Here is a 20,535-nt window from a genome sequence, read left to right as displayed (position 1 = left end):
TTTTTTTATGAAGAGACGTCTTGAACTTTCAATGCTCATGAGAGATGTATCAACAAAAAATTATAAATTCATAAATAAATTATAAAAGCATTTAAGTGAAAAATTCTAATATTTATTAATAGATAGACTTATCATTAATTATTTTTATAATTTATTTAATTTGATATTACTTTTGTATTTTAGTCATTCATTATTTTATACAATCTTACAAGTTAAATTTATTACTCAAAAAACATTATGTAAATGTAATAATACTAATCATACTCTAACACACTGATCATGATAGTAAATGAAAGAAAATTATAATAAGATTCTTTTTCCTTCAATGTTTTTATATTTTATTTTATTTTTTAAATCATAATTTAAACTTTACTTCTCTTACGTTCATAAAAGATCATTTATATTCTGTAAAAATCGATTTATTTTTAATTTGTAATTTTTCAGCATTTAATAAAATTTTTCAGATATCTGGATCAAAGAAATTACTATCGTTTTATTTCGCCTATCTTATATAAGCGAATATACAGAATGAGAGTAATTTACATTCTAATTTACTTATACTTTAATACTAAAGTTGCTTTGATCTAGAATGATTCCGGCTAAATTAATTTAAAATTCATGCTAATTTTCAATATTGAATAGGAGTCTAATTATCACCATTACTTTAAAAGAAAATTAGATTAAAAAGAATTAACTAGATTAATAATTGTATATTTATTTGATTGTCCTGACAAATGTATCTTTTGCGATAAATTTGGAAATTGTTCTTCGGAATTTAATAATTCAAAATGTTAAAATAAGATTTAAAAACAATTACATTCTTCATTTAAACAAAAAAAAAGAAATAGAGAGAGAGAACATACTCAAATACTTGTTATTCTAGAGTTCTTTCAATCACATATATTCTTAGCTGCTTTTTTCGGGATGAAATGATATAAAAGACAAACTTCGTTTTATCTATCCGCTTCTAGATCGAAGATTTTTACTGATGATGGAATGGAATTCTTATGTGCTCTTATATGACTGAAAATATTACAATGGCAAAACTGCAAGACCATTTTACAATTCCTCCTATAATTTCTAATGCTATATACATCGTGATGTTTTGTGCATTTCTTTTCTTGTCAACTAATATAAACTATTTTTATATTATTATAACATCTCTTGATAGTTTTGTAAATATTAAAATATCAATTAAAATGTTATTTGCGCATTTGGAATCTTAAAATTTCCAGCAAGGGAGCTCTTTGTGCTTGGATTTTCAAAATTTCATACACTTAAATTAATATATAAATAAACTTTATAAATTTATACAAGTCTTCTTTGCAGATATTTCACTTCAATATATATAGGCCTATATAAGTTATATACTTTTATATATACATTATATACAATTGATTCAGATATATAAAAGATATGTAGATATTCAATTTTAAATTGTCAAAATTCGATATCTGGAGATTTATTAAAATTTTTATTGAATGTTTTAGCAAAGATTATTTACATTCTATTTTCTGATATAAATTTGAATCTTTTTAGTTACTTTCTGCAAGCAATTTACAAATACATTAGCTATTTATCATTAATCAATTGCCGATAATATTAATTGTTCCTAAATACTGTTGTCGTCTTATTATATATATTATACTGCTACAGAATAGGACTATTATATATATCTATATATATGGCTTTAGCTGTATATATAATTAAAATTTGAATTGATTTATAACGTTTCAAATTGTTACAAATCGAATGTTTCCGCATATATATATATATATGTTTATTTGAATATGTACAGTATATGCTGTTTATATTAGTTTAAAAATTTCATTTAATTCAGATTTAAGTTTTGGATTTATTCATAATAGATATCTTTGTTTTCTTAAAAATTGTCATTTACTTTAGAGGAATTAAAATACTTTAATTATTTAAATTACTTAAAATGACTACAGAAATTATAGTGAACTTCCTTCAGATATGCTTACCTTTTCTACTATTACTATATTTTTATCTAGATAGACTTTTCTTATCATTTATTGTACCAGCATCTAGATGTTCTTTACTATCTTACATTTTATTCTTTCATTTTTATGTGAAAATCCTTTGATTTTTTTAAGAAATTAATTCGTAGAAAATACGTAGGACCTATTGCATAATTCATGTAAGGTTGAGATTCAAAAAATTCTCATTTTAACTTTCTTCAGAAACACTTTTTATACGAACAATTTATTATCCAAGTCATCACACTCTTGACATCTACTTCACACATCATTATTATTATTATCTTCGAGACTTCTTTTTTCCGTTAAATTAAAGCTAAATTTAATTAAAAAATAACTAATACAAATAAAGACGTATTTTAGTTGGTTAAAGATAATTTATAAACTGCTTGTAAAAGAAGATATATTCTACTATCAAATAGCCCAAGCATTGAAACAAAATGACAACTTAGACGCAAGTGAATAATGGTGATATTTATCATTTGAGTTCTCTACAGATACAGGTGCATAAATCTAGATTCTTTGCTAGCTAATGCAAAGTTTTTTCCTATAAATAGTAACGGACTTTGAAAAAAAATGTATTATAATCCAAAAATAATATAGTGTTTTTTTTTATTTTAAATGTAAAAAATAAATAAATTTACATATTTATTAAACTGCTGAACAATATTATGGTTACGAAAGATTATTATTGAAGATTTCTAACAATTTTGCTGCGTTATAAACTTTTCAGTTCAAAAACATTGTACTAACTTTCAATTTTCTCAACAGAAATGCTTAGATAAAAGATAAACGATTTGAGTCATATAGAATTTTTATTATCAAATTTTCTTCTAAACTAAATTTGTGCATTGATGTAAGTCTGCTTTGGCAGAAAAGTTCTCTTCAAGCACAATATAACATGATATCACGTATTGGATTTTGATTACGGATAAAAGCCAATCATCTATTTTAAGAACGTGTACAGAAACTTGAAATTCTATTTAAAATTCTATCTGACTACGTAAATAGGATGATTTCGCATCATCGATCATTTCAAACAAAGAAAAAGTACTTTTTTAAACTGTAATAATTTTCCATTTCGTCATTTTAAGATTAATTTAGTTAACAAGAAAGAAAAAGTGTAAAGTAAATTGTCTTAATATATTTGACGATTTACATAATTTAAGACGATAATCTTATTATTTTTCGATGTCGCTGCTTATAATTCCAATGTCTCTTGCTACTTATTGATCAATCGAATCTACTTTGAGGCAGAAATCGTTATATTAACAGAGAGAGAAATATTAGCAGCAATGGAACCTTTTGCAAACAACTCCTTCTAAATCAGATTATGGACAAAGTATAGAGCAGCAGTTTCCATGACCTGTCACAACTGTTTCTGATGCAACATCTGCCAAACGTGACTAAGAATATAAGCCAGTTTATATCTTCAAAGATAGGCACTGTTAAGGTTCAGAACAGTCCCAAAAATTACTCTCGTATCTGTTTTTAAAGTCTTACATATCACTCGAGTGAGTAATTTTTTGTATAAAATAAAAAATATTTAATATTATTGCTATTTTATGTATATTTTCGTTCTACTGACTTTTAGTTATTTTTTTGTTAAGATAACAAGTTTTTTCCTAGAGCATCTTGGATTCTATGTTCGAAAGATATGCTTCCCTGGAGAACCATGATTTTCATTCCTATGTAGACTACACATACATTTCTTGGCATATCAAAGACTTTCATCTATCTCTGAAAATAACACAAAAAATATCTATGTAAACGATAGAGAGCCGTTGCCTCAATATTTATCCACTATTTACTCATTACTTATGGTTTTTAATACAGACTTTAATATTAAAATATGGTAAAACAAGATCATTTATCTTATCGTGGAATTTTTAAAAAATAAATATTGTATATAGATCATTCAATCTGGAATTCTAAGAGGCGTGTTAATACTTTAAAAATTTATATATAAAGTTATAAATTACTCGGTATTTTGTGAAAATTCTTAGAAATTATTTCTGTGAAATTAGCATATAAAATTCATTAGTTTTTATAAAATTTTAATCAAATGTTTATTTTAACTACGGAAATATCAGTAATTGCATTACACCGATTTCTGCTATTTCCTCGCATGTATGAGTTTAAGAAAAATTAAAAATTAAAAATTTAGTATTGACGATAAATTTATAACGAGTGATTTTATGTAAGTAGGCATTTGTAATCAGAAACAATGAATTCGAATTTAAGAAAGGTCGTGCATATTGATTATGTTAATTTTTTAATTTAAAATACAAAAGTAAAAATCCAAATTTGTAATATGAAAAAAAAACTCAAGCATATTTTATTGATAAAACGAGAAATACGGAAGTTACAATTGAAATATAAAATTTAGTCATTCGTAGATACAGTCTAAGATTTTCGGAGAAACTCTTCCTTTGCTCCAGTGCCAGGAGGAATCCTGTGCATGCGAATTGAACAGCTGCACTTGTTTCATAAGCTCATTTACTGCTGCAGCATTCTATCAAGTTTACTTACCTGATTTGGTCAGAAACCGAAATTTGTTTCAGTTGGAGAATATTGTGTTTTAATGAATTAAAAAGCAGCTTGTATATTATTATAAATTCTTTACCAAAATTAAATTAAATGATTGATTTCTACTTTTTTAAAGTTTATTGTATAGAATTTTTTAAAAAACATTAAGAAATTATAATATATATATCGATTTCCTCTATACCATCTTACTTCTGATGAAAATAGTTATTTATTCTAGTTAATAGATAAAAAAAAATAAACATATAAAAAAGCGTATTAACTAATAACATTTTTCGAATGCTTTCATTTTAAAGAGATGTTAAGTTATATAAATAAAATTAAATGATAAGAAAATTTCAATAAACGCTAACTTATTTAATGTTTAGATAGATTTGATTTTTAAAAATTTCATAGTTGATTCAATATTTAAAAAATTCAGTGAAATTTGTATAACCACGATTTGCATTTCTTCATTGTAAAAAGCAGGCTGACTTTATTGTTTAAGATGGACTATAAAAAACCTTGTTTTAGTTTATTGCTATGCATTTATTTTTTCAATTACCTAAACCATAAGTAACTCGGAAGTTTCTATTTTTTGTAGGACTATATAAATTTTCTGTTTTGTTAGTGTGAATTAATTTATTTTCTTTGTTCTCTCTATTTTAAATTTTATTTGATTTTGTTTCATTATTTTGGTATTGAATTTTTTTTCTTCTCCTTAAAATCTACTGATAAGACAATTTTTTTTAATTTACTATACTCAATTAAATTTGAGAATTGATATTTTTTTATTCCAATCGATCTTGGAAACTGTTGTTAATATAATACTATTAAATTTTGTTATCGATAAAATTTTGTTACTTTAGACTTATTTTTTTAACTTTACAAGATAAAAATAGATGCATTGTTGAATATACCAAACATGAGCCTGAATCAAAAAGAATTTATCGAGACGTAAACCAATGGACATCTGGCACACAATCCTCTCTCTAAGGCAAACTTTCTGGAAACAATTTGCCTCAATAATTCTTTGTAGTACCAGAAAGTCCAAAGCAAGTTGGCGGAAATCTTGTTCCTTTGACAGGCTAGATAACAGTCATTCTATGAAGATTTACTTTGGTTTTCTACTGGTCTCAATGCAATCTTTAACATTTTTTTCTTTTTATTTGTAAATTGTCCCAAAAGTAAGAATTGCTTTCCATATCAATGCGTTGTTTCAATGATCATTTTTAAGTTTTTATTATCTTGTTAATGCAAATATATATATGTGTGTGTGTGTGTGTATTTTTTATTATTTTCAAATCCAATTTGACATCAAAATAATTACTTTTAAACGATGATTAAATAAAAATCGTCATTTATAAATAATTTATTTAAACAAAATTGAATACAAAAATGCGTGTTTATTTGACATTTTAAGCTGTAAAATATAATTATATTTTCAAATAATGCTTTAAAATAAAAATTTAAAAAGTGTTTTAATATTTTATAAAATGCAACTAAGATTTGATTTGTTTATGAAATATTATCTGTAATTATTTTAATACTTAAGGCGTTCCTGTAAATTATTAAATAAGAATTTTAAATATAAATATTTGAAATTTTAAAACTTTAATGTAATTAAATATTTTACAATAACGAAGCAAGTTATTACGAATTAATGAATTGTAAAAATTTAATTTATATTTTATCGATTTTGCTTATTACAATATATAACATTTATATGTTGCATTTATTATATAATAACATTATAGAAATTGATAATTATCTTTACTCCATTATAAAGTTCGCGTTATCAAACAGTTATCGGTACTCTAAAGATAATAAGGTTAAATGCAGAATAGGTTGGTCGTTGCGAGAAAATTACATTGGCCAATATGCGATAATAAAAATTTACTATGTTAAATTATATGGGTGATTTTATTAAAACTTTAATAGCGTAATGCATATAGAATATTGTACGCTGTTATTACCAATTTTATTATTTATTTATTCAAGAAATGCTCAGTTAAACATAAAATATTCTTCTGTATAGGCATTTGTTATATTAGTCCTTTACTCATAAATATAAGAAGAAAGATACTGTATATCAAAATTGAAAATCTCTTTTATATAGGTTTTAGAAACGATATACCTATTTCTCCATATAAGTTTATTTACAATATTCTTCTCTGTAGTTTAATATAGATGCGTTTTCTGTATTTTGATTTTGAGGAATAAAAACTGGTTTCAAATATACTCTTTCTACAGTTTGTTAATGTCTTTCTAATTTTTTAAAAAATTAATACGATGTTTTCTGGAAAAAGAAAATAGTATACAGATTGTAATTATTAAGTAAAAATCTCCATGGCAATTTAATTTATATATTATAGTATTTTTTATGGCTCCAAAAACATTAAGTAGTTGCAAGTAATCGATAAAAAATACATTATAAGTTATTAGATTGTGAAATATTTTAATTTCTAACAGAAAAAATTTATTATTTAAAAAGTTTTGCTACTAAATACTTTTAGTCTGTTTAATTAAAAAGGATTTTAGCTAAATTGGTATAGATCGAAACGAAATATATTCCAAACTGTCAAAGGCTAACTACCATAATCCTTCGGATGATCGAAATGGATTTAGTAGTAAGTCGATGAAATTTATTTTCGTTGAAAGCTAAAAATGTAAATAAAAGAAATTCTTAAGAATAAAACCACAGACTGAAGTGAACGACCGAACTTTCAAAAGACACTAAATTGCAATAAATTCGATTAAAGTCCAGATGGTCATTCCGAAACATCCTTCCACAGAGTCATTTTCGAGAGTGCTTTAGAATATCTTGCAAGATCGGATCTTTTCACAATGAAAGTTAATAGGCGAAAGCATTATATCTTCGAAACTCTCGAAACTATCATTATTCCAAACTTTTAAGATATATATTCATGTTTATATGCGTAAAGATCTATAATCTTAATAAAGCTTGTTTGCATATTTTTTAGGGAATCTGTTAACCATCATTGGAGTAGCTGGAGAAAAAGTCAAACTCCCGTGTGATATAACTCCTCCGACGCCAGATGATGACGTTTCGCTTATTCTTTGGTATAAAGACGATTTTGTGGCTCCGATTTACAGTCTAGACGGGCGTCGAAGGAGGCTGAGCCAAGCTAGACACGCTGTCAATGATGCTATTGCTAGCAGATCTTACCTGTCGATCGGACACAAACCAGCAATGTTGGAACTAAATCCCGTGACTCTAGAGGATGACGGTCATTATAGGTGCCGAGTAGACTTTAAGAAGGCACAAACGAGAAATGCCGATTTAATACTCAGAGTAATAGGTAAGAATATTTAGGATTTCCCTAATCATATGGAAAAACTCGAGTGAAAGAATATTTTAACTACATTTTTAACGTTTCTGTTTTGGATATTCACCAAATAATGGGTACATATAATAAAAAGTTTTAATATTTCTATGTTGTAAGTATTTTATTTGACGAAACTATTTTCATCTTTTTACTACAACTGAAAGGATTTTTTATTGCTAAAAACTAGGTGGATCCTTTTATAGAGACATATTACTTCTTTATTCATTTATCTCTAACTTCGGTGGCATTTCAACCATTTTTATCTCATATTTCAAAAACTAGTTTTGTTAATTTAATCAATTATACAGAGAACTAACCTAGTAATTTTTTATTCTCTAACTTGTCATTATTTTAATGCATCTATTAAAGATAGAGAAGCGTGTTTGTAAAAATATATCCTTATATTTTCATAAAATTTTTAGATTTTTTAAGGAATTTAAATATTCAAAACTCTATGTATACAATGTTTCATTTAAAAACAGGAAAATTTTAGTACTCCTAAATTTTAATATTTAAATATCAAGTATAGTTTGGTAAAATGTATGCATATATTTTATCTGTAGATATATATATATATATATTTATTATAAATTCAGGATTATTTAAAGAAAGCAATTTTCTGTTATNATAAATAATTAGTTTATTCTGTCACCACGAAAAATATTTGTAAAATAAATTAATAATAATGAGAGTGAAAGAATTTAAATTTTGAAATTTCTGTATATTAATTTTAAAAGTTGAACATTTGTATTTTATTATTATTTAAATTAAAAATTTTTATAGACAAAAATTACTGTTGTTTTAATCACCTCATACATACATATTTTGCAGTAAAGTTTAATGGAAAATATACATAAATCAATTTGAAATAGGCGAAAATGCATAAATCACCATAATTATATAATTCTTGCAAGAAAATTAAACATCTCTTTCGAACTATTATAATGTAATTAAATTTATGATACTTCTGAAATTTATAAAATTATTACCATTAAAAAGTGAAGCCTTAATGAAAATTAATGATTTGTGAATATAATTACTGCCATGCAGTTTTATCATGATGTAATTTTATTCAAGATGTTTGAAACTTAAGTACTTTCAATGTTTTAATTTAGCTTACATAAGTTAATAGTGAAATAAAGAATCGCTTCTTAAGTTATACGTTAAGAAAATAAATTTTTTAAACTAAAAATAAATTAACACTAGGCTATCATTCCAATTATTCCAGCATATTCAAACATTTTTCTCTCTAACATTACAGTAATTAATATCAAAACAATGAGGAATTAATGGCAAATACATTCCTTTAAATAGTATATTCAAAACTAAATTACTTTAGTAACCTTTTAAAAGAAAGTTAATTAAAATCTTCTAAAAGCATCTGTAAATTATTTTCATACTTCATCATTTTAAATAATTTTTTTTATTTCATTCGAGGCACGCAATAATTTACATATTGTAATAGATAAACATTGTGTATTTATTACAGAGTTTATTCAAAAAATGCAAATGTGTGTTTCCGCCCTTTTTTTTCCTTAGATGTTTGCAGAGCAAATATCCCGTTATTGTTGCTAGGTTATTTATATTTTTCACAAATTAATTTAAAATGAGATGCGATATTCGTTTACCTTTCATAGAATAATATGGTGAAAAACAAAATTTTTCATGACATTCATGAAATTTTCTGGAAACGTTTATATCGACGATATCGATAGACAACAAATAGCTTTAAGGAGACAAAGAAAGACATTAAGGACGAGCCACTGTGATACAAAAGTATCCTAAATGTCTTTGTAAACAGGCAATTTCACAAAATGGTATCGGCGGTAATTCGTCTTCAGCTATTTAGATATATTGCTTTTAGTACATTTTATTTTTTACGCGTTTAATTAAGTTTAAAGCATTTACCAGGTTGTTTACTTTTATTTTTTTTTTTAGTTCCACCTAAAAAACCGATAATAACAAATAAGAAAGGTGAAATGTTACAGAGTCTAATTGGGCCATATAATGAAGGTAGTGAACTAGAATTAATCTGTGAAGCAGACGGAGGTGAGTCAGTGTTTTGTTATACTTTGTGAAAAGTAGAAAAGAGGATTACTTTACAAGTACTCTTTGTGTAGGAAAGCCTAGGCCATCGGTTACTTGGTGGAGAGAGTCTGTTCTATTAGACGACACTTTCGAACTGACGAGTGACGGTGTTGTAAGAAACGAACTGAAGATACCTGTACTCCAGAGGAACGATTTGATGGCCATGTTCACATGTCAAGCTGCCAACAGTAACTTTACGCCCCCTCTGTCAACTGCAGTAACTATTGACATGAACTGTAAGTGGATAGTTATAAGCTTTTGTATAACAAAGAGTTGTTTCTTTATATTATTTTCTTAATTTGTTATATGACGTGTAAATATCGATTGACTTTTGTAGTTAGAAGATATATAAAATTTTAATTATAGATAAAAATAAATTTAACAAAACAATAATAATAATAAAGAACCAGAACAAATATTTCTGAATTTTTCGATCAATTTTTACTTTTTAAAACTGTAAATTAATAAATTATTTGCATTCCAGAAAATATATTTAATTGATGTTTGTTATGACTTAATTATCAAATGAACTTATTCATTGATTTTAAATACAGTTAAATCGATTTTTGTATTTGCATTACTTACAATTATACATTAAATCTGAAAGTAAAATTTTGTTTCGATTTAGTTAAACCTGTAGAAGTAAAAATCAAAGGTGAATTTCGATCTGTGTCAGCACGTAAACCAGTCGAAATTGAATGCAATAGTAAAGGTTCTCGACCCGCCGCTACTATCACTTGGTGGAAGGGTAGTACGAGAATGACAAGTACTAGAGATAGATTCTCGCTAGACGGTTCTAAATCAACAAGTATATTAACATTTACACCAACGTTAGAAGATAATGGCAAGTATTTGTCTTGCCGAGCTGAAAATCCACACATTCCTGGAAGTGCTACAGAAGATGGGTGGACGTTGGAGGTCCACTGTAGGTAACTGCGAAATTATTCCTCTTTTAAGTTTATTAAAAATCTTTTGTAATTACATTTAATATCAAAATTTAACTAAATTCTAATTTTAAATTTAAAAAAACTAAAAAAGAAGAGAAAATAATTAACATTTTAAAAGCTACATTTGGCTTTCGAATAAACTCTAAATTATATTTAGTTATTAATTAATTCAAAGTATATTTTATTTAACAAAAATTATTATATTTATAAATCTTTATTGTATTATTAATAATATAATAAAGAATATTAAATATTCTAATTTTATTATTCATAAAGTAACTTTGCAAAATTATTTATAGCATTTTTCTTAAATTAAGCTGTTTACTTTTCTAGACAGATGACTTATCTTAAATATTTTAAAATTAATATTTAGAGTAAAATGTAATCATAAATATGTACATACTTTTAATTTATTTTTAATATATCTACATCTTTATTAAACGTTTAATGTTCTATGCAGTTTATTAATAAATTATAAATTTAGAAGTTTAAGGAAATATATTTCAATCGGCAAAAGTAGCGAATAGAGTTAATAATTTTTAAACATTTACTTTGATTTTATTTTTAAAAATTATTAATGTATTCAACATTGTTTATTATTAACAATAAAATATTCAATATAATTCTGCTAACTTAAGAAAAATTTAGGTTAAGCGCTCTGTAAAATGTTAAAGAGATTTAAGTATTTATGTTTTCACATCAATAATATGTATAAATTCATAAGTAAATGTATATCAAACGACAAAAACTTTTATATAAGTCTACAGATGTACATTTGGTCAGAAATGTCTATAAATATTTAAAAATTCAAAATGCTATGTGCATTGTATAAATATATATAAATCAAATTCCCTTTTATAACTATAATCAATAAATGCTTTGTAAAATAGGTAAATCATTCAAAAAATACTTTAATAATTTATAAAAATTTTTATAAATGGTTTCTATGGTTACATTGTTTATCTATCTTTCGACAATTTTTTCTTCGTCAAGCTTCGATTACAAAACTTCAATTTCTGTAATTCCCAACAAGGTCATTTCAGATTAGAAGTGAGTTTGTGATTGGTTTGTGACCGGTTCTGAACCATAATCACGGGAGAAAAGTAATTATAACTACAGCTGCATTCCCAGTTACTAATATAGCATTGTTCTCATTGCTGATTGCTACCGGCCACATCAGTTCAAGCTGTGTGCGAAGAGTTATAAATGTTTTACTGGAAGCAACGTAATAAAGTCAATGTTCTCACAACACCCCATAGCTATGCCTTTAGTTCGTGATGAACGAAGGAAGATGGCTGATATTTCTGAATTCGCTCACATTGATAATTTCATTATTTCAAATTCCTAAACTAAAGATTAACAGAAAGTTTAATTATTAATCGTTATAACAATTTCCATTTATATTAGTTTCATTACATTATTTAGAAACTTAAAAAAAGTGTAGAAATTTCAGTTATTATAAAAGAAAAATAAAATAAAAAAATTTCGTATCTATAATTCACGCTTGCGATATTAACTCATCATATGGACTTCAAACATGTAATTGGCGATGTACCATCCCATTATTATAGAATATATTATGTATGATAAAACGTCGAAAGTAATCTGCAAACATAAATGTATAATAAAAGTAATTTCAATCTTTTCTAACGTTTTTTTCCTGTAGGTACTTTATTTTGATTATGTACTTTTTCATCGATAACAGCTACAATTTTATATAATTGGTATTTTAACGAACTACATAAATGTTTAGACGAATTTAAATATAGCATTAGTAATTTAACTATTTTAATCGAATCTTAAAAGAAATATTATAAATGGGTAGAAAGATAGTAATATTAATCTTTCTTGCATGTCCATAATAAGAGTAAGATATGTTAATGACTACATTATGAAGCTATTCACGTAAATTAAAAATGATCTTCGCTAACCTCAAAATAATTAATTGACCTATATAGTGTACAGGATTATTAACCATTTCGTTTCAGACGTTCCACAAATCACAATGAAATTGGGAAGTAAATTAAGGCATACTCATATACAAGAAGGAAATGATGTTTATTTTGAATGTAATATCAGAGCCAATCCGTGGGTTTCGGAAATAACTTGGCGATTAGAAGGGCAACAAATTCAGACCAACATATCTGCTGGAATAATCGTTAGTAATCAATCCTTAGTTTTACAAAAGGTTCGACGTATCAGTACAGGAAGGTATACGTGTATGGCAACAAATACCGAAGGAGAAGGCGAAAGTAACCCCATCCATCTTAGAGTACAATGTAAGAAATAGTTATATTTATTTTTAATTTTAAAAAATACTTTAACCAGTCAACTTGTTTTTATGTACGGATTTCAAATTTAACTTTATAACATATTAATCATTCAAATTGGTAATACCATTTAATAAAATTAAATGGTTTAAATAATAATAGGCTCCGTTCCAAGTAATGTCGAAAATGATTAATGACAACATGATGAATAAGTTCATAGAAATTTTGTTAAGCATTTAACAGTTTTTAAGTTTAAAGTTTTCGATAATCAATTATTTGAATTATAGATGCTCCCATATGTGTACCAGATCAAAAACAGTCCTATGGAGCAGCGAGAGATGAAATCGTAAAAGTTTCTTGCGAATTAGAAGCAGATCCACCCGAAGTTAAATTCCGTTGGGAGTTTAATACCACATTGGAATTGGAAGAAATTTTGGCATTTTCGGTGGAAGGTACAAGAAGTGTTGCTTTTTATACTCCTCATTCCCAATACGATTATGGCTCCTTGTTGTGTTGGGGTAAAAATGGAGTTGGAAGTCAGAAAGAACCTTGTGTCTTTACTATTTTCCCTGCAGGTATATATTTTCAAGTAATTTTTTTCTGTTTTATTTTGTAGAAATGATTCTACATTCTTTTTTTATTACACAAAAAATAGGAAATAACATGTTTACAATTAATAATATTTTAAAATAAATAATTAATACTTTATACTTTTACTAAAAATTCTTTACATTCTTATACTGTCGTAATCATTTTAATAATCGAGGTTAATGTTATCGGCCCTATAGCTGACCTTTTAATAATCTAAAACAAAGTTGTATAGGATACATCATACTGTATTAATTGTCTATTCTGTATTTTAATAATGCACTGTTATATTCTATTTAGAGGTTTACGGTTATATAGTTTCTCAATTTATTATAGAATTTATATATTCCAAATGTTCAATTAAAGGCAATTTCGAACAATTAGCTTTAACTCAGTTCTCTCTTCGATGATATTGATGTAAAGTAATTGAAGATGGAATCAAATAATTATTAAACATTACATATAATTATTACTTCATAATGAAATTATAATTATGTTTATTATGCTTTATTTCACTCGTGAAAAGGTTAAAAATAACTATCTGCCTATTTAATACAACTATTTTAATATTTTACACCTATTAATTTTAACAATATTGAATCACATGAAGAGAAAATGTTATTAATTGTTTCAATCCTAATTATCTTGTACTAATGAAATTTAGATAAGGTTTATCTTAATAATATATTAAACATAATGAAATATAGATCCACACGATACTATATATCTTCTACTGATAATTAAATTCATAATTTATTTCCAAAATTATAGGTCCTCCAGAATCTGTGCAAAATTGTACAGTTATCAATAAAACTGAAGAATCCCTTCATGTAGAATGCATTGAAGGATACGATGGGGGTCTTAAACAGCGATTCTTCATGGATGTATTAGATGCAGATTCAGAAGTTGTTCAAACCAGTGTTAATTCTGATTTTCCTATATTCTTTGCCCACGGATTATTACCGGGAGCGAATCTTTTACTCGTTATCCATTCCGTTAACGACAAAGGAATGAGCCTTCCAGTCCGTTTGCACACAGTAACATTAACGCCACCGGCATCTAATGAAAGGCGAGGTAAATTTTTTTACTATCTCATTTTATAATATACAAAATATAATAGAAATTATATCAGTAATTAAATAATTAATTCAATTAAATTCAATATTAATAAAGAGAAATTTCGTTAATTATTTATCGATGCGGTTCTCCGAAACATGAATTTACTATCAAGCATTCGTTTTCATAAATTTCATGAAGAGATTATCTCGTTAATGCGATAAAATCGGTAAAAATCTGTCTGTGTCATTTTAGCAATGCACATTTCGAAATTTTTGAATTTTTTAGTGCTGATATTCTTTTTAAAAATACATCTGGCATCAATATTTAGATAAGCGAAACGTTGACTTAAGTTTGATTGATTTTTCTTAAATGTTCATGAAGTGAATATTGTCACTTTCCATTAATGTATTCTTTTCCAAGGAATGATTTTTTTCTATTTGAGAAATTTAGTTCTATGTTAAAAACAATATCTATATTAAAAAATTCTGGCAAAGTAAGTATATTTAAATGTTTTGCAATTGCATAAGATTTAAAACGTTTTAAAACAGCTATTTATATAACATTTATATTATTATACCAATATCATACTTTAGAATTTATAAAATTTATAATTTTTAAAAGGAAATATTTTTAAAACTTTAAGAAAGTTTTGTATTTTTGAATCCAGTTCCGTGATTTACTTAGTTTGTAATTTGCATTAATCAGATCAAGACGCTTACAATGTCTCAATTTAATTAACTTTAGTAATTACATACAAAAATAAGAAATTACCTTTCTGTGGTAACGGAAACTTAAATTCACTTAAATTTGAAGTAACTTTAATAAAATATTTCTGAAACTTCCCTTAAAAGAAATTGCCGAAAAATTGTTACAAAGACTTCAGAAACAATACCTCGTAGTTCTTGAAACTTCTATAAAATTGATACGATTTTCGACACTACTTTTTTATTGAATTAGGGAATATCATAAAGAAAGCCGATCACAAGAATTTGGTGAAGTGAAGGAAAAAAAAACTATCGTTTGTAATCCTAACTTTAAAAATTAGATAAATGTGTTACAAAAATCGAGATTTAAGTAATCAATAATTCTAAAAATGGCAGAGTTTTGATAATTTGATTTAAGAGATTCTATATATTAATTATAAAATCCTCTATCAATTTATTATTGTAGATAAAATAGTTTCGGGAAATGGATATGCTCCTTGGAATCGAAAGTAAGTTAGAGTTATATAAAAATAAACAGGAGATTTCCTTTACAATCAAATATATTCTATCTAAATTTTAGCTGTTGCTGCATAATCTGAATTCAGATCAGTAGCTTTGTCACATTTTGTATTGTAAAACTGTTTTCTTGAACCCGTAACGACTGTTTAGAGTCAAAGAATAGAAGAATTGGTAATTTCCTTGCTATGCTCAAATATAAAATAAAATGTATAGAAAGGAATGAATGTAAAGTATTATTTATCAAGTTTCTTCTTTCGATACAAGTAATACATAAATAACAGTCTAGCAGATAAAATTTATAGCAAATTATAAAGAATTATTTTTAAAAAAATACATAAAAATCATAATAAACAAATTTTAAAATCAAATTTATATTGAGATAATATATATTTATAATTTATAATTATATATGCTATATAATAATGTATAAGTTTAATGTCTATGAATTTTCTTTGTAGAATTATTTTTCAATACACTAATTATTGATATTATTATATCATGGTTTATAATAAATTAATAAACGTCATAATTTACTGAATTTGGCAAGTTATTAGAAAAAATTCTATTCATTTTTAACTAATTATTATTTAGTTTTAATTCAGAAAGTTTTTAAAGATCATTAATCTTATCAGAACTCTGTCTTAGACACTGTTCAAATCAATTTAATTCTAAACTATAGTTTAAACACAATAAAAAATCATATAAACTTTAACAATTTTTAAAAACTTATTTTTTTAATATTTTAGATGATATTTGGACGTTAGCATTGAGTCCCATTCTAATAGTTCTAATAGCAGTTGTTGTAGGAATATTCCTGGTCGTTATCGTAATTTACACTGCTAAAAAACTGAGGAGGAAATCGTACACGGAAGAAGGTAAGTAATTAAAATCAATTATGTAAATGTATCGGTAAATAATTTATTCCGCAGCAATGGTTTAGAAAGATCTCTAAAATATTATTTTCCAGCACAACATTAGTCATTAACCTATGTTTCGAAACTTATTTCCATAATACATTTCCATCCCACTTTAGTATTACATTACTCATTTATATTCCAATCAACATTCTGCGGATAAGTTCACGAACTAACGAATAGCAGGTTGATGGTTAAGCAGTTCTGGAATGTTTAGAACACCTGGTTACCTTTCGTCTTCCAGCAAATGCATCACAGTTAGCTTCTCTCAATCAATCATTCTGCCTTTTCCATCACACACAACATGGAAAAATTTCTCGCCTCTCATTCATGTACATGAGAACTACCAAATAATAAATTTTTATAATTTTTGATTAATTCATTTTTGTATTTTATTTCATGAAAGTCCTAGTTTATATATATATATATATTCCTGTTCGTAATTCTCTTCCTCGTTGTTTTAAATTTATAATAAAAATTTTTATTACAAATCTGTAAGTTATCTAATTCTATAGAGTTATTACTTTTATGTTACTTAACTTTTTATTTATTAACTGTTATTTTAAAATATTACTTTCATTAATTATATGTACTTTAATTTTAGCCATGAACCTTAGAAGAAAAAATTATAAGTAAGTAGATTTTTTTAAAATTTAATCTTTATATATATAATTCTAAAAAATTATAGAAAATAAATCTCTATAATACAAGTTTTTAGCGATTTACTAGTAATTTTTTTTCAATTCCTCAATAAAAGTAAATCTTTTCTTGAAGTCTCTTTTGTAGAATTTACAAAAAGAAAAAAGAATTTAAGTAAAGCTATATCTTAAATCATAAAAGATAACAAGAATTTTTTTCCTTTTTTTGTTAAATATCTCTTGTCAATGGTTTCTTTTATACAATTCAATAAAACTACTTCCTTAAATGTAATTTAAACTTATTTTTTTTTTTATTATTATTTTTCGATTAAATTTATTTATTAGTTAGAAAAATAATAATATATAATTTATCTTTCTTCTTAAATTACTTATGAAAGAAAATAGAAATAATAATAATAATAGAAAAGAGATGAGTTATATTGATTGTTTTTACTTGGTATTAATGTATATTACATAAATCACAAATGAATATTTTATTTAATAATAATTAATTTTTGAATAAAATATTTCTGAAATGTTTCTGTTGTAGATTTCAAAATCTCTTTTCTAAAGAAGAAGATGTTTACAAAGAAACTGGGGAAGAAAAATGTCCTGATATCATACCAGGTAAAATAAATAGAAAAAAAATATAAATATTAATCTAATTTATTATGCTATAAGATAGAAAAAAATTAAACAGTAAATTAATTTAAAGCTAAAATTAATTGCTTTTTACTGTTAATTATTATTTATATTTTATTTTAAACAGTTTAAGTAAAATATTACAAAGTATATACAAATAAAAAGACTACATAAATTGTATAATTTATTTAAAAACTTCATATAACTTATAAATTTAATAAAATTAAAATGTAGTCCAATTCGAATTTTACTGTTATTTTATTCGGATATTGAAGGCCTACTTTAAAAAATAAATCAATAAAATATATAACCACATTATAGAGTTACAGCGGTGGAAAATATATTACATGCTAGTAAAATATTGCATCTGCAGTTTCAAAATGTATTGAAAATCATGTTCTGTATATCAAAAACTTGATCAAAAGTAGTATCTTTCAAATTGCCACTTTAAAGTTTGCAATTTTATTCAATGATTTTACGGGAAATGGAATCTAGTGTTTGATTTGCTCTACATTGTAAAGAGTTGTTTTGTATGTTTGTGGTATCATTATCTACCTGTCCTTATCAGAGAACATACTGTTTCGTCCAGCTTTGCACTTGTTCAACCATTGTCCTAATGATTTGCAAACATTTCAGTAGCAACAACTCTCATCCTGAATTCGAATTTCTACTATTCTTCCATGTACAAAATTTAAATTGAATTCCCTCTTTTTGGGAATCCCTTAAATTGAATCCCTTAACTTTAAACAAGTAAGAGAGAGTTTCGAAAATAATTTTAAAATATTTCGAACAACTTTAAAGAGAAAAATATTTACTAGCCTACAAAAATACACGACCGTTAACGGATCGTAATTATTTTCAATCTATAAACCTCGGGGTTAAAAAATTATTTTTAAAACATAAAATATTCTTTTCAGATATAAAAGCAGATATTTATGAAAGAGAAGCTAAAGATAATAAACTCGTTGTTGAAACTAAGATTAGTTGTTTATCGGGGAAGGAGAGAATTGCAGACAGTTTGATTGAAAAAGAAGTAAGCTGCCGTTTCAATTTAAAAACTATAATAAAATCTAAAAATGGAAGAGTTTTGAAATTCATTTCTTTATTTATTTTTTTCAGAGCGAATGCACATCTAATCAAAACAGAGTGTATGACAATTATACATCGGAAGTAATCGCGTTCCAGAATGCTGTAAGTAACACACCTGACCATAGAAAAACGAAAGTCCTACCTCTTTCGTTAAAAGAATTCGAATCTGGCCATTGTACATCAGTATACTTACCATTTGTTAATAGCAGACAAACAGACGTATGAAAGTAAGTTTCTATTAAAAAGAATTTCGAAAATATTTAAATTTAACTTTTCAATATCAAATTTATATTCATTTATGTAAAACGATGCATTTTTTTACTTAAAAAAACTATCAAATTTATTTAATGAGAATTTTAACTTCATTTTATATAACTTTTCAGATTAAAAATTATGAAAAAAATAATAATAATAGGCTCAGAGATGAGAAATTCAGAAGTTCGAAAGAATTTCTGAAATGAAGTGTAATGCTTCCTGCACACTCAGGAAACTTGTGCCCACTTCAGTTCCAACACAAATGGAGTCGGATCTCCTCGAATGCCTTGTGACAAGTGAAATTTTCGACAATGGACTGACTCAAGCTATACAAAAAATAATAATAATAAAAAATAAACCATATTGTGTCAGTTGAGCTCAACATTTTTTGGCATTTTGTAAAAATTCATTCACAAAAAAATTTAAAAAAGAAAAATATATCTATATAAATATATAAAAATATAGAAAGATATAAAATAGCTTATGACAGAAAACAACAAAAAAAAAGAAGTGTTATATACAGTAAAACTGTTAATAGACTTATTGCAATTTTCATTACAAAAAAGAAAAACAATGTTTAATATCTGCAAACACTGGAAAAAAAGTGGGGAGATTTTTAAGTTTTGCATTTTTAAAAAAAAACTCAAAATATGTAATTGTTTTATGGTATTATTAATAAGTATCAAACTTTATAAGACATCAAACCTTCAATTTCTGAAGGAAAAAAATAAACTAATTTTATTCATTAAATGTTATTTGAATAAAATCTTATGTATTATATGATAACAAGAAAATTTTACAATCGTTCTTTTCGAACATTAATGTATTTAATACATTCGAAAAATTTAATTCACTTGAAAATTTTCTAAAAAAAAAAATTTCATAAAATGCTTTGTAATAAAATTTAACTTTAGCTAATTAGAAATAAAATTTTATGCAAAAATCG

The 20,535-nt window shown here is 25.1% G+C and overlaps 1 protein-coding gene across 3 annotated transcripts in view; it reads left to right on the top strand.

The window, feature by feature from the left end:
• The window catches only part of LOC111642252 (hemicentin-2-like), a 37,756-nt gene extending 17,706 nt beyond the window's left edge, over positions 1-20,050 (top strand). Inside the window, exons 1-13 of one of the 3 annotated variants that reach the window (XM_023388571.1) lie at positions 9,463-9,522; positions 9,815-9,925; positions 9,997-10,200; positions 10,593-10,889; positions 12,900-13,190; positions 13,469-13,756; positions 14,541-14,843; positions 16,798-16,926; positions 17,570-17,597; positions 18,154-18,230; positions 19,163-19,278; positions 19,365-19,561; positions 19,718-20,050. In XM_023388571.1, the coding sequence (XP_023244339.1) occupies positions 9,856-9,925; positions 9,997-10,200; positions 10,593-10,889; positions 12,900-13,190; positions 13,469-13,756; positions 14,541-14,843; positions 16,798-16,926; positions 17,570-17,597; positions 18,154-18,230; positions 19,163-19,278; positions 19,365-19,559 (1,998 nt within the window). In that variant the 5' untranslated portion in view covers positions 9,463-9,522; positions 9,815-9,855 and the 3' untranslated portion in view covers positions 19,560-19,561; positions 19,718-20,050. Of the gene's footprint in view, positions 1-9,462; positions 9,694-9,814; positions 9,926-9,996; positions 10,201-10,592; positions 10,890-12,899; positions 13,191-13,468; positions 13,757-14,540; positions 14,844-16,797; positions 16,927-17,569; positions 17,598-18,153; positions 18,231-19,162; positions 19,279-19,364; positions 19,562-19,717 lie in introns of those variants that run through there. The other 2 variants (XM_023388572.1, XM_023388570.1) reach the window with 2 other exon arrangements.
• Positions 20,051-20,535: the final 485 nt, after the last annotated feature.

Source organism: Centruroides sculpturatus, unplaced genomic scaffold (genome assembly GCF_000671375.1).
Source record: "Centruroides sculpturatus isolate CEXI.00-Female unplaced genomic scaffold, Cexi_2.0 scaffold1678, whole genome shotgun sequence".
NCBI classification, from domain to species: domain Eukaryota; kingdom Metazoa; phylum Arthropoda; class Arachnida; order Scorpiones; family Buthidae; genus Centruroides; species Centruroides sculpturatus.
Note: the sequence above shows the minus strand (reverse complement) of the source record. Positions and strands in the feature narration are given on the sequence as shown.